Source organism: Saccostrea echinata, unplaced genomic scaffold, assembly GCF_033153115.1.
Source record: "Saccostrea echinata isolate AGI-Se365-2 ecotype Australia unplaced genomic scaffold, CSIRO_AGI_Sech_v1 ptg000054l, whole genome shotgun sequence".
In the NCBI taxonomy this organism is placed as follows: domain Eukaryota; kingdom Metazoa; phylum Mollusca; class Bivalvia; order Ostreida; family Ostreidae; genus Saccostrea; species Saccostrea echinata.
This window is the reverse complement of record NW_026889803.1, coordinates 30,499,086-30,515,031: the sequence shown is the minus strand read 5'-3', so window position 1 is coordinate 30,515,031 and position 15,946 is coordinate 30,499,086. Positions and strand designations below refer to the sequence as shown.

General features: G+C 31.2%; 1 protein-coding gene across 1 annotated transcript; it reads left to right on the top strand.

Annotated features, from left to right (window-relative positions):
• The first annotated feature begins 1,414 nt into the window (after nt 1-1,414).
• On the top strand, nt 1,415-12,628 carry LOC133171882 (BPTI/Kunitz domain-containing protein 4-like). Its single transcript, XM_061306671.1, has 5 exons — nt 1,415-1,470; nt 1,565-1,657; nt 6,587-6,673; nt 12,163-12,243; nt 12,550-12,628. Exons 2-5 carry the CDS (start codon nt 1,576-1,578, stop codon nt 12,582-12,584), a joined length of 285 nt encoding a protein of 94 aa, XP_061162655.1. The 5' UTR covers nt 1,415-1,470; nt 1,565-1,575; the 3' UTR covers nt 12,585-12,628.
• Nucleotides 12,629-15,946: the final 3,318 nt, after the last annotated feature.

The following is a 15,946-nucleotide window of genomic DNA, read 5'->3' as shown; positions in this document are numbered from 1 at the left end:
ATTTCATATTTTAATAAAGAGAAAGTGTATGCATATTTTCACCAAGAGCTTTTTATAAAATTCAAATTACTTTTTATAATATCTTAATAACACATGCATTGTCCATAGACTTCAATGTAAAATTCAAGGTGCAATTAATTTGACAATAATCAATTTTTTGTAATTTTCTTTGGTGGAGTATTTTTATTTTATAACACCTTCAAAATGATACCATAATTACAAATATAGGACCGTTCATATATTAGATACAAATTATGGTCGTTATACATTGAATACCTTAACAAACTTGAAAATACACAAGGGTCTTAATATTAGTATGACTGATGCAACCTTCTAAAGAAGATTTATTTTCTAATATATTTTTGTATTTGTTCCACGATTTTAACCCCACCCTTGCCCCAATTTTTATAATCTAAACCACTAAACAAAAAGAATCATGAATAGAGCAATAGCAATATCCTAACAATTGGTAGGCAAAATTGTCAGTGAAAATAAGAGTAGCTTGCCTCGTTTTAAAACATTATCTTAACAAGATCATGTGTCGAATTACCTGGGAGACATAAACTTCATATACAAATATAAATTCATTTTTGAAAAAGAAGAGGAAAGGAATTTGAAATAAAAAACCCAGTTTTGTGGACTTAAAACTAGATTTTTTCTTTGAATAGTGTATTTTTCTAATACTTGATTAAAGTTTTCATTTGGTTGAATGGTATTTAAAAATAATTTCTCCCAATATAACAGAATATTGTCCTTATTCAGTTTAGAAAAATATAACTGCAAGCAACCAAACAATTCCTGGACAACAGCTTCTCGTAAACAAAATGCTGAAAGAAAAAAAAATGCAAAAACACTTAAACTGGGATACTTCAATGATATTACAATGAAAAAAGTAGTTGTAAATTTTACTGATTCATTGTTTCACAAATGCAAAGGACTTTGAATGATATGAATTTATAATCGAATTTATAAAACAACAAAACGTACATTTGTCAACTTCATTTATTTCTCTTATATAAGGATCAAATCACAAAGTCAAGCTATATACAAGAAAAGAGATTCGTATTTGAAAAAAAAAAATTAAAAAAGAGATCAGAGATCAATTCTTTTAAAGTTTTTTAATTTTAGAGAATTTGATTCATTACAGATTCTCAAGAGCTCTCCTAATTAACACTGAATGTTAATTAAAGGATTCTATCCACAAATAATATTCATTTCACAATATTTGTTTGATTGTTAAAGTTGATTACATACTGAAAATAGTGAGTATCCCTCTATAATTCCTCGAATACCTTAATCAGCGTTCAACTACGCAATATCAAAAACTGTATAAATTAGAATCTCTTAACAGGTGCAGTACATATTCAATAAGTGCCCCAGAAACCAGGAGACTGGAATATTTCATACTTGTCGCTGTATTTATCTTTCTCTTGAAAGTCTCTTTTTCTGATGGTGGCTTACAGCAGAAACGTAAATATAAATTTGTTGAATGGTAATTTTCTTTTATTAATATGATTTCCTAAATCTTATTTAAAGTTTTATGCTTATCTGTTAAACATTATAGCCTGCCCTCCTATGTGTAAGCTTAAGTTTGGCTGCGTATATGGATTCGCTCATGACGAGAACGGATGTAAACTTTGTGCATGCAGAACGAAACGTGAGTTTGTAGAATAGTCTTGGTATTGTAAAATTACTATATTAATATAAATATTGTAAAAAATATATGATATTACGTGTCACAATAAAATATCCTTGTGTACAAAACTGATTGATTTTGAATTTTAAAAAATTCTACTGACTTTTATAATGCCATCAAATTATCATAACAAAAATTACATAAATATAGAAAATTGTGGAATTTATGAATCTTGGGGGTAAAGTAGCAAAGGTATTAAGATTTAGCCGATCGCGCAGGATAAAAATAGAAGAAAACAGATGCTGGGCAGGAGTGCAGGATGAACTTTTCACCGCTGATAATTAAGCCCCATGAGGTTTGCTATTTGTTTGTAGATTAAGAACTTGTTTATAAGATGCTGGCTTGGTCAAGAATAAGGGTGTAACCAATCAAAGAGGTTGATGCGAGGGAGCAGAGGTCATGCATCTGTATAAATTATCTACAGTAAATAAAAAGTGAAGATTATGCAAAAAGTTTAACAGGAATTTTAAGGTGCAATTAAATATTAAAAGAGGGTTTAAGGTCGGATAAGATTAACTTAAATTCAGAGCAAAATTAAAAGTCATTAGTGCAAATTTTGAAGAAATACTCAAATATGCAGGGCATTTACGGGGGTATAAATGTAGCGCAGTGAGACATATCCAGCCGGTGGTCTGCTGGATTTTGTCTCTTTCTGGTTGCATTTATACAGGTAAGATATTTTTATAGACTTGCGCGATTTTTGTAAGATGGTTAAAATGTTCAGATGGCTTAATGTATTTACGGGTTAATATATTTTATAATCTGATAGAAATGTTTCGTATTTATTATAATGTTTATTATATTGTGTAGTGTGTAACTTTAGTAATTGTAAATAATTAGAATGTATGTGTTAATTTAATAAACGGTGGTCTGCTGGATTTTGTCTCTTTCTGGTTGCATTTATACAGGTTGGGCAACAGCTAGGGCCACTCCCCAAAACCTGTGATGCGCTATGGACAGGAAGGGAACATATCCTAGGAAGAGTAGATTCAAACTGGAACGTCATTTTGAGAAATAAAGGAATAATAATAATCCAGCTAACTTGGGTCAATCTGACCAAGACCAGGGGATTGTAAGAATTGTTCCCCTGTGTCTAAAAACCTCTCACAGGCAAAAAGCGCACAACGATCCCGGAGTTGAAAATCAATTTATTCAATGACCAGAAAAATTCTAAGACCAAAAACAATATATTCAAAATAAACGAGAATCACCGACAAAAACATATTTTTTTTTTATATGAAAAAATAATACTATTTTTACATTAATATGTATTTTAAAACTTGAACTGGGAAATTAAGCAGTTTTTTTTTTCAATTGAAAAATCTTTTGTTCTCCTCCATTAGTTGTCTTTAACCTTTCAACATCACTTCTCTGCGAGCAACTAGATCTGTTTAACAAAATTTACCCAAAAGACATTTAGATATATGCATAATGGTTAAATTTTATTTTAAAAAACAAAGGACGGCGATCAGTATGCAAGCATTTAGCCCTTACAAAAAATACTATAGTAAGCTATAGTTTACTTAAGTATCAACGTTTCTACAATGGAAAATCAAAGTTTATATTTTGAAAAATCGAAGTAGTTTTATTCTGAACTTCAAATTGTTGTATTTTTTCTCTCCAAGTCTTCTTATGTGCAATTTGTTTTTAATAAAATGAAATATTATTGGGATATTACGTGTTATTTCTGAAGTTTATATCGGCCATCTGCAAAATTATTTTGTTAAAAAACATTCTGATTATACACACAAGAACCCCGAAGTTGATATTAAGATGTTTGAGTTGATGAATGACAATATATTTGACATTTTTAGACATAGAGTCTTCAAACAATCTGTTGGAATTCTCATGTGTACAAATTGCGGAACTTTTTTTCTATTCGAATGAATCAGAATTTGTTCAAATTTTCTACATGAGAAGAGGAAAACACTTGCTGTGGCCTATAAGTCGACATTTAGATATATCGACGATGTTTAATCAATTGAATATTCATTTTCAATCCTACACTGATTCGATGAATCTCTTTTAACTCGAAATAAAAGACACCATAGAATCTGATTCGCCTGTTTCATAACAAAACTTTATGATAAAATGATGACTTCAACTTCCCTCTTTACATGAATGTAGCAATATACTATTATCAACTGCATATGGAGTATATTTCTCTCAGTTGACTCCATACACAAGAGCATGTTTTACGTACGAACAATTTCTAATACAAGGCAAGTTTTTGACAATTAAGTCAATGATATAAGGATATCTACAGTCTCGTTTAAAGTCAATATTACGTAAATTCTATAGTCGATACAAAGGCCTTGTTAGCAAATTCAATCTATTGTTATGTCAAATGTTGATTGAAGTTTTTCATACAAATTGTTTGGTCATTATTTCCACACTGAACTGTCTACGGACTTTTCCTTTTTTCCGATCATGGCAAGGAGCACACGACTGGTGTGGCCGGTCCCAGAAGATAATTACTCCTCAATGACACGTGATCCCACCTCTGATGTTTTTAGGAGTTTGTGTTTGCTCTGCTCCCAATTTGTATTATTCCAATGGACTTTTGAGCTTGATTGCTGTTCTTTATCATCATATTTCATCATTGGTGTGTGATTAAAAAAATAAAGATTTGAAATTATTTTAAAAGACCATGAATCTCAAAAAAAGTCCCAAAGTTTCATTGTAAATCAAAGTATTTACATTAGTTAACTATAACTATAGCTATATACCTAATGTTAGGGAACATTCACAGTTGGAAAAAGATCATTTGATCTTTTTTTTTCAAAGGAGGGTGCTAAGGAGGTGCCCAGTAAAATTTCTACGTGTTTGCTAAAACATTTATGTAGTTAGTAGAATCAAGTTATTGATGCCAGAGCAGGATTGAATATCAAAGTTTTATATTTGAAAAGGTAAGGGACATAGGCTTAACAAATAGTATTTGCTGTTACAGTATTTTTAGATTCAAGTCTGGTCTAACTGTGACAACAGGCTTAGTAATGTTACCAAAGTAGAATACAGAAGTGTAGTACAGCAGTTTTATGCTGTCTTAAAGGGTAATAAATCTAAAACATGTTAGGAATAAATATAATATGGGTTTTTTCTGTAATACATGTAGATGAAAAGTTGATCTAAAAAAAAAAAAAAAAAGAAAGAAAAGACAAATCTTGCAAATCTGTGAACAGGGCATAAAACACGGACCCCTGGAAATTCCAGAAATGGGAGCAGGTGCCATGGGAAATAAGCATCCCCTGTCGACCGATCTCACCCGCCGTGAGCCCTATATACAGAATATATCGTAGTCAACTTAAGAATAAAATCAAAGGCCTAAAAATTGGTATGAAATACGTCAGTTTAAATACAACCCAATTATAGAACCGGATTGTACCGAGAGCATGCTCGTGAGTATCGAATAAGTTTTGAGATATAAATGCCATATGCAGTTGATAGTGGAATATCACTACATAAATAAGGAAAGTTGACGATGAGAAAGCTGATCTTCACGTTTGTCATACAGTTTAGTTATTAGCTCGCCCTTATTGTCTTTAGTCAGTACAACATATGGAACAGATGTGTAGATTCTGTGGTGGTCTCCAATGACGACATAGATGTTGTCAATGAGGAACTCCAGCATCTTTTTAATATCTACTTCAAAGTGCTTGTGTGTAGAATCAGAGTGATTTTAACTACGTAATTTTGTCGATGAGCAATCATCTATAATAACATCTATAATGGTTAGTTTAATTTATCGTAAGGAATGGTTGTAGAAAGTCATACGTTTTGACGTTACTAACTTTTGCAAAATATTGTGATCAAAAATGATAAGTTTTCTAAAAGTTCTTAATAAGTTTTGAAAATCCACATTCAGAATATGCTGTAGCACAGTACGTCTGAAGTTTCTCCTATACAGCAGTTAATACTCTTGTGAATAGTAAAGATTGGGGCTTTGTTGAGCACTTACGCACTTACTGGATTTTTATGAAGTTTAGAAATCCAGTGTAGGTAGGGTAGATCGAACGCACCTTCGTTGACTCGAATTATAAAAGTATGAAACACTGATATGTGATTTTGAAGAATATATGAAATCTTTAGACATTGAACTGTGAGTATAAGTAGATCTCCAGATGTAGAATTTAAATAGGGGTCAAGATTGGGAATCATGTATACATGTAGCTAAATGTCTTTACATTCCAATATAATCCTTATGGCCAATATCTTCAAGAAGGCAATCTAAAGTACTATAGAAACTCTGTTATTACAGCAAAAGATTATGTCACTGAACTGTTCATTAGAGATAAAAGCGTAGTGATCACTTCGTACTTACCTGCCAAAAATACAATTTTTTAGAAATATATCCTTTTGCTTCCATAGCAACGCAGTTATTTTTATAAATTTAAAATACTGCAAGATTGAAGAGATACACCTCATATTAAGTATTTCTTTTAGATGAAGAAATCGAACTTTTTGTTTCCGTGGTTACATTGCCAAAGTTTGTAAAACCTGATAATATTTTCCCAGAATTCGGTTTGACCTTATAAAAATAATAAACACATAAATTCAAGAACAAGAACATGAAAGTAAAATGTTAATATTTCCCTCTGTTTTCATTAATATTTTGATAAAATTAAATGTTAAGTGTACAACTAGACTTGGTAATTATCAATATTTTGAAGTTCCACTAAGATTTTTCTAACAATCCCCAAAAACTTCAGTGGACAAACTTATATGTGGAAGAATATCAATATGTGAATCCCAACCCCTGACTTTGTTGGGGTGACATAAGTTTGAAATAGGAATGAAATCGAAGGTGCAAAATGTAGTAACTCTTCACAAGAAAAACAGAATTCCTCAAACAGTTTCACAGAAAACAATTTTTGTTAACTCTATCCACAGCTTGTCCACCCCGCTGTAAGATGCGATGCGAAGATGGCTACGTACGTGATAAGGAAGGATGTGAATTGTGTATATGCAAGATAAAGCGTAAGTATTTATAAAGTCTGCGTTCATATGTAGTTAAAATGAAGTACATAACTTGATTGAAAAGAGCTTCATCTTTGGGATCATAAAATACTAATGAACTAAGTGCATTTTTACGCTCCCAATGACGTCCCACATTTATCACTCTAATTGCAAGCATATTTTCTTGTAGTGGAATAAAATGGCAACATAGATTGTCAAGAAATACAGATAATTTAATTCGGGAAAGAATTAAATATACTGGAAATCCAACGCTAGTATATTTAACTAATTTTTCAACGACATTTATATAAATGCTAGATAAATGTCACTTTCTGTGATTATTTCAATTAAGATCCGCGTAAGTTGTTTAAACATTAAATATTTAAACAATGTTTGCTTATACGAGAATTAACGGTTGCAACCAACGCAGAAAAAATGCATTACCTGCGTAAGTGGGTTATGTATTTTTTCTGCAAGTATGTAACCGTAAATCCCCAAAAGTTCAAAGCGAAGACATTTTTTGTTTATATCATAAAAATTATTCATGTAAAGTAAATTAGTGTACGCAACATATTTCATTACTGATTCGTATGTTAAATTGATAGAAGAACCCACTTTTTAAAAAAAAATCTTTCATTCAGATGGCTTTAAAACAACCAGATTTACCAACTTTAGGGTTAATCGATTAATTTTTTTGTAAGCATTAAGATGAAATGTTAAGATAACGGTAATCATACAAAAAGTCAAATGAAACAATACAAATTGTGTGGTAGAGGAACATCTAGAAACATATAAGAAGTGGGATCGGGTACCATGTACCCGCCGTGTGCCATTTAGTTATGCTCGGGTAAAAGGAGAAATCCAAAGCCAATTCAGTAAGGAAATAATGGGCTTAACAATTTGAAGATGTCAAATGTAAAAATTGTGAGGGAGGCAAACGGACTTCTAGAAACATAAGAAGTGGGATCGGGTGCCATGGACCCGCCATAGGCTCTTTTGTCATGATGGGGTAATAGGAAAAATCCACAGCCAAATTAGTAAGAAAATAATGGCTTAACAATTTGATGATATCAGAAACATGAGCAGAATGTTTCCATTGATGATTATTCTGTCCATTCTGTGTTTTTTTTAAACTAATGTTCATGTTTTTACAATTTGTTTTACTGTTATATTAAAAAAAAAATTACATGACTTGCATCTCTGCAGAAACACACTAAATATAGATTGACTTTTATTCAGTACTATACATGTATAAAATTATATTTGAACAATCAGTCGAACAGGTAATGATCTGACAATTAATTTTAATATGCAAAATTTACTACTTGAATTGATAAAACACACACTGCCTTCTTTTTTGTAAGGAGATACATGTACAAAAACATATGTCATACTATTTTGATATATTATTTTCCAAAACTGCTAAATATCGATTCATAGATTCTTAAAATGTATACGTTCGTATGTTGACAGCTGAATGTCCACTTGTTTGCACAAAACGTTGTAGAAACGGTCAATATATAGACCCTAACGGATGTCCAACTTGTATTTGCAAGCGGCCAGGGTAATAAAAGTAAGCACGTTTCTAAAGAACATTTCATAAATAGAAAACTTAGTAGATATACATTGCAACATTATTTGGTGACATTCCGTCGTGGTGTGCTAGACAAACTATCACAAATATAAGCATAACACTATATATTGATCAAGCAAAACCAAAAAAAAAGTGTTTCTTATAATACTAGCCCGTTAGCGAGTTTCTCTCTGATTTTACCAACCCTTTTAAACAAATGAAGTTGAATAGGTAAGTTTCAAACTTCTTTTATATATTGTCCAAATATGAGATAACTCAGATTTGAATGCACATCCAGGTATTTAATTACTTTAATTGCTCTTTTGTACAATTATTGTACCCTTATAATTGTACATTTTACATAAAGTTTAGCGTCAAACAGATGTGACATTGTACCGCTCATTTGAATACGTACACTGCGAAAGGAATTGATTGAATACATTTCAGTGGTTTAACACCTTGTGTATAACAAAAAGTCTCTTGGTTTTCTTAATTTCATCGCGTAGACTTATTAGATATATAATAAGTACATAATCATAAGATATAACAAAATTATGACGTTAACTTTGAGCTTCAGCTCATAATAATATGGATTGAAAGGTTTTTTTTCTTTGTCTGAAATAGGAATTACTAGTAATTATTATGTCGATTGAAGTCGGTTACTGTAAATTTAACATGATACTTATTAGAGATGATTTTTTAAATCCTTTTCATGCTTGACGCATATACCTTTCAATTTCAGATAACAATCGGAGCATCCATATTGATGGGAAGCAGTTTTGATTTAAGAGACATCATTATTATAATTAACAAATGCCATTGCTTTGTTTGCTCCTTATAATTTAGATAAAATATCTTCAAAATGAAATAAATTCGCATGATTATATTATATATATGTACATGATTTTTTTGTTTGGTTTTTTTTTTTTTTTTTTTTTTTTGTCTCTCACATTTGACTTATTCACAACTTCATAGTTAGTCGTCGAAGATAATAAATCTTTCATGGTTACATTCTTTCATTATATTCTGAAAATAGTCATTAGACCACAAAATTTGGATTTCAAAATTTCAACTCATTAAGACATTATATTTAGACATTTGATGCATATTTGAAATATGCATACGACAATTAGATGTATGCAAATTTCTTCACTGTGAATTAGGATTATATAAGTCTCAGTGAAAAAAAAAGAGTTACAAAGATTAACTGTATATTGTCAGGAGTGGAAGTATTTTTCCCGCAGCAAATATCAAAGCATATAGGAATTAAATAATCGCCACCTACGAATTCATGGTCCAATGGAAGTCGCCATAATCTGCAATAATATTCGGGGATTTTCTTGTTTCCCTCTACAAACAGGAAAAAATTAAAAGAGAGAGAACCCGTGAATATTGTGTTCACAAATTAGTTTATCTACATACATTTTAATACCTACACACATTCACCATCAATATTAAACAGGTGTTACAATAAAGTTTTAAATTCAGAGAATTCAAAACTAAACTTACTATAAAAATCTCATAGTGTGTTTTAATTCTCTATAACTGTAAAACTTCAGAGTAAGATATTGGGTTATTCTGGACACCATATTATCATTAAATTCGAGATTTCACTTAGAAAGACAGTTACAGACTAATATTAAAAAGAGTTCAATTTATTCTATGTTGCAAATAGTGGGGGGGGGGGGGGGGGGCGTGTTCCATATCTAATCTAAATGTTAAATCCACATAACAATTTGTTACGGACCTTTAACTACGTATTATTCGAAAATATCTCTATGCAAAAATATGTTTTTGACAACGAGGCAATTTTTCAACTTTGTGACGTTTTTCCCGTCATGATATGTCGTGCAAAAGACTCAGTCACATGTGGTTTTGACATGTTGTTATTTTTCCTGTGATAAGAATTAATGGATGTTATTGTTCATAAAAGAGAGTGCCCATATACTACAAAGTAAATTATATGTCGAGAATATTAAAAAATAGATAAAATTACATAATTCCTCATATCATTTGTTAAGAATTCCTGCAAAATGTGCATGAAATTAGCTCACATTTACAAATGCATTTTAAGTTAAAAAGGATTTTAAGTAAAAGATCTTTGTACAATACTAAGAAGTAAATGTTTCTCTTTCGAACTAATATTGAAAGTATTGCCAATTTAAAGATAGTTTCATTTACTATAAAATAAGGTCGACAAATTATTGCTGTTTTATAATTAAGTATTTATGATTATATATCATAATTTTTAAAAGCAATGATATCGATTTGAATTATGTTTAAATTGTCCTACAGTCACCTGTCAAAAGTCACTGTCCAACAAATTTATCACCAACTCACCAAATTTATATCTGATACGTAATTTGGGATTGTGTCCGAATAACAAACATTTATCAAAATAGAGGCCCAAGGGAAAAAAAAATAATCGTACCTATAAAGTGGTGGGGGATGGTTGATACTGTGTCAGAAAAACTATTTCATTAAAGAATGAAGCATCTGAAACTTTTCTCAATTTTCCTAATTTTCGGACTTTTGTACGTGACTTGTTCTGAGGGACGTGTAATAAGATTTCCTGGGGGTAAGTGTCTTTCAAAATACTTTACTTAATTAAGGATTTTTGAAATATTCGATTCTTTTATCTATTTGACCCAGAATCTACATCTGACCCTTTCTACTCTAATCATTTATGTTTTGAAAAATGAACACGCTGAGACAAATAGCAAAAGGGAAAAAAAAATAATTATCAATAATATACTTTTGACCACCCACAAAATATGTACAGGTTTTCATTAAAACAAAAATTTCGCTTTGCATGTATAACATTATCCTATGAATTGTGTGAAATTCATGAGAAATTGCATACAATTTTTATGCCCCCATAATCGAAGATTCGTGGGCATATAGTTTTTGCCCTGTCCGTCCGTCTGTCTGTCTGTTCGTCCGTAAAATTTTAACCTTGCCCTTAACTTTCAATTGGTAAGAGCTATAGCTTTCATATTGCACATGACAAAACTTTTCATATAATACCAACATATCTGACCTTTTGACCTTGGAGTTTGACCCATTTTTCAAAATTTTACCAAACTCTAACCTTGACCAGAACTATTGAACAGTTGGCGCTAGGGCTTTTCTACTTCACATGTGTATATTCATTGTGAAAAGACCTTTCCTTTGTATAAATATTTTTGACCTTGGAGTTTGACTTACTTTTTAAAATCTTTAACCTTGGCCATAACTGTTGAATGGACGATGCTAGTTCTTTCATATTTCACATGCGTATTTCTTGTGACAAGACGTTCCCCTTGGGCACCATTAATGTTTTTTTCCCATCTGAACTTGACTTTGACGTTTGACTTACTTTTTTCGAAAACTTTAACCTTGGCCATAACATTTGAACGGTTGATGCTAGGGTCTTCATATTTCAAAGTTATATTAAGGCCTTGAGACAAGACTTTTCTTTGGGTATCAACTTTTTGATCTCTTGATCTTGACGTTAGAGTTTGACTTGCATTTGAGAAACTTTACCTTAAAGCTGCCATGCGGGGTCATCAGTATTTCACTAACAAATCTTGTTTATAATGATGTAAACAATTGTAATCGTGCGAGGAATTTCGAAAATAAAATCATACATTGCTCTGTATTAACTGAAAAGGATATACGTACTTCACTTTTGAAAATGTTTGCTATCGTCACTACAGATAATACACTTTTGTTAACATTTGCCATACAGCTTATATACTTTACTTTTTTATAACGTTTGACATCATCCCTTCAGAATATATACTTCCCTTTTGACATTGTTTGTTATCATCTTACAGATGATATACTTCACTTTTGGCAATGTTTGCCACGTCCCTACAGATTATATACTTTTGTTTATGTTTGATATTATTCATAAAGATTATATACAGTGTACTTTACTTTTGATAACCTACAGGTTGTCCACCAGTATGTGCGAATTATTGTCCGTTCGGCAGAGTGTACATCAATGGATGTCCCACTTGTACATGCAAAGGACGTAAGTTTATTTACATTGCTGACTAATGTGACCAAAACCTAACAGAGTTTTAAAACTTCATAGGTGATCAAATGTGGGGATTTTATTAACTTTACAAACAAACACGATTTTTTTTAGTATTCCTTGGTTTTTCACTCTCCTCTCTAATATACCTCATTTTTGACTCAACCATTAAAAACAGACTTTTGTTGTGTTTTTTTTAAGAAAGACTGATTCAAATAAGATACTGTAATAATATAAATTAATTAGAAATTGAATGTAGTGAATTATTTTCAACATTGTGATTTCTTTTTCTTTTTATTCCAGCTGGAGATGGTGATCCGCTAGACTGGATACGATAGAACTTTGTATTTACAGCAATTAAAGAATAACTTGTTCCTCATCATCTGTTATTTTAAAGAAATAATACATCAAAGTTTGTAAAGATTACAAAGGCATTAATTACCACTAATTATAAAAACAGGAGGCACAAATCCTAAACACTCACTTGATCCACAATACTAAAACCTCTCTCTCTCTCTCTCTCTCTCTCTCTCTCTCTCTGAGACAAGTCTATATTTAATGAAACCGGAAATATTCTTGTTGCCCCAGACCACCTGTAACATAGATGTAAAGGGCATATAGACTAAAAAATGAAATCCACATATTAGATTGACAAACAGGTTTAAAAAAAACTTCTTAACCTAACATGCTTTGATGAGCAGGTTAAATGCATATTTTGAAAGTAATGTTATACTTAGCAACAAAGACGCAAACAAAATATATCAGTTTCTGCGAATTCCTTTTTAGAGATTTTGTTTAATATTTTACTAAGTAGTGTTTACTTCTGCTTTTGCACCAAGAGACGCCTTGGTACAACTAGGCATGTTCTGAGTTAAATTTCAGAGAACATTTAGCAATTGAATACAATGACCATTACAGTGCCTTCCGTATCGTTTTTAGTAGTTGGCATATTGAAAAAATGATCTTCTTGATTCGTCTTCAAATGTTTTTAATTTAATTTTATTTAGATCAGAACTGAAACATAAAATTGTTAAAATCGTTCAAAAGAATTTTATGATCAGCTTTATACTGTTTGATATTTTCATCTTTCATCTCAAGAAGATATACAGAAAGATGTTATTATCATGACCGTGTGATTGCTACAATGTAGGTAGATTCCAGAAAATGATCTGTATTTCAACAGTACGCACTGTACCATAATTAAAAACAAAAGTCAGTTTCTCAAACATAAAACAGTTTCTACACTTCCTAGGCCAGGAAAAAGTCCTTATTTAAACCAGTGTGAAACATTGGGGATCGAGTTCAGAAGACCTTTGCTCAGAATATGTCATCGACTAAATAAAGATATGTAAAAGGCATTCCAGTGGTAATGGTTCTCAATTCTAAAAAAAGGTCTCTGAAAACTTCACTCAGAACATGCATAGTCGCATTAAGGTTGTTATTCGTGCCAAAAAGGGGAACAACTAAGTACTACAAAACAAAATATCAATCGTAAATAATTATGAAAATAGATATGAAACAATTTTTATTATGCAAAAAATTATCGTATCTTTGCTTGTGTTTTTGATTACAAGCAATTCAATTCTTAAAATGTGTGCATTTTGAATTGTAAACTGCATTCTAGAAGGCAGTTCACTTGAATTGTGAAAAGTAAACTGCAAACTACATTCCAAAATCTGACTGCCCTCTGCAAGTTGTATCTTGGTAAACAACAAAATCATAATGGCCTGATTTAAAAAGCATAGAACACAATTCACTAGTTTAAAAACCAAATTATATAACGACCTGTTTAAGAATACATGTGAACGATTTCGTTCTTTGTAATTATAGAACTTTTTTGTCATTGGTTCAAGAAAATGGTATTTTTCAATGTAAATGTCATTTCAATACGGTGCTTGATTTGAAGATCATATTATTGTTTTCAAAGAACTCTTAGGATTGGATACAAGATTTAGAATCTTACATTTTACAGATATTCCTATAGCAGGAAATACTTCAACATTAAAAAAAATAAATGAAAGTTAATAGTACCAAAGGAACATGTACTTTTTTATACACTACATACTGTAATTACTGTTTAATCATACATGTGGCATGCATAGATATACTTAAAGACCTTACGAGAAATATTCCATGGGACATAAATGCCCCGGCCAAGATACGTGTATTTTAATGTTCAACATTAAAAAAAAATAATCAAAATCTTTTATCTTTGGTCTGAGCTAATAGTAAGGAAATATGAGGGTAACGTACAGTAACCATGCTAAAAAAAATCCAGTGAAATAATACAAATTGTGAGCAGCTAGAGCAAAAACGGACCTATGAAGACATCAGAGGTAGGATCAGGTGCTATGGAGGAGTAAGCATCCCCTGTCGATCTGTCTCATCTGCAGTGTGCCCTTTGTCTTGATCGGGTAAACAAAGTAATCCGTTGTCATTTCGGTATGAAAAAATGGCCTAACAATTTGTACGAAAGACATCAGTCAACATTCGAAAAAACGACAGATTGTATTTGGAAACAATGTCATTGAAACTACCATAGAATTTGCAAAATGTTCACTTTAAACCAAATTGTATATATCCTTGTATCTTCAACTTATTTGTCTATGGTCCGTTTCATTTTAAAAAATTGTTCGTACGAAGTAAGATCTCATGTGTATCGAATCAATTGGGAGACATAAACCCCATATGCAGGTGATAATGGTATATTGCTAAACAAATAAGAGAAGCTGACGATGAAAAAGTTGAAGATATCACATTTGTCTGTGGTCCGCTTCATTTTAGAAATTGTTCGTAAGAAGTAATATTTCATGTGTATCGAATCAATTGGGAGGCATAAACCCCAAATGCAGGTGATAATGGTATATTGCTACACAAATACGAGAAGCTGACGATGAAAAGGTTGAAGAGATCACATTTATCATTAAGTGTAGTCGTTAATTTGCAATCAGTGTCTTTCTCTAATAAAATATCCAAATGTGAAGCAGATATATCAGACTCCGCGGTGTCCAATGGTCGTGTGGCTATTGTAAAGAAGATTGTTAAAGATACCCATCCTTTTCACATGTATGCTTTTTCTTGAATATCCCTCCTTAAAAGAAGGCAAGACCTTCAATTTGATCAAATATGAATTCCCTTTACTCAAGGATACTTTGGAGGCCAAGTTTATTTTAGATTGGCTTAGAGGTTCTTGAATAGAAGATGAAAATGAATAGTTTTAAACAACGCCAAGAGACAACATAAATGTATAATGTTTGATCAGAAAAGCTCACTTGAGCCTTTGACTTTCGTTCATAATAGATTTACATCTCTAAAAATGATATTAAATAAATCTTTATCAAATATAGAGTAACACATGCATGGAAAAATTAAATCTGAATGATATCGTTTTTAATTACCAGTACCATATAAATAGAATAGGCAAGAATTTATATTGCAACTATTGCATTGTTAAACATATCTAAACGTAAATTTTGTACAGTCAGAGCAAGGTTTTTTTTTTTAATTTTTTAAGTTTTCAATTTATTGTTTAAAGTTACATCTGTCTATTACAATACAGGCTTTTTTGTAAACCTTCGCCTAACAGTGCGTATTGAAATCCGAAAGCATTTTGAAAAAAGACTAATTCTAACATATTGCTTTAGTAAGATATATTTTTAATACTCAACTTTTTTAAGAATATAAAATAATCATACCGTTT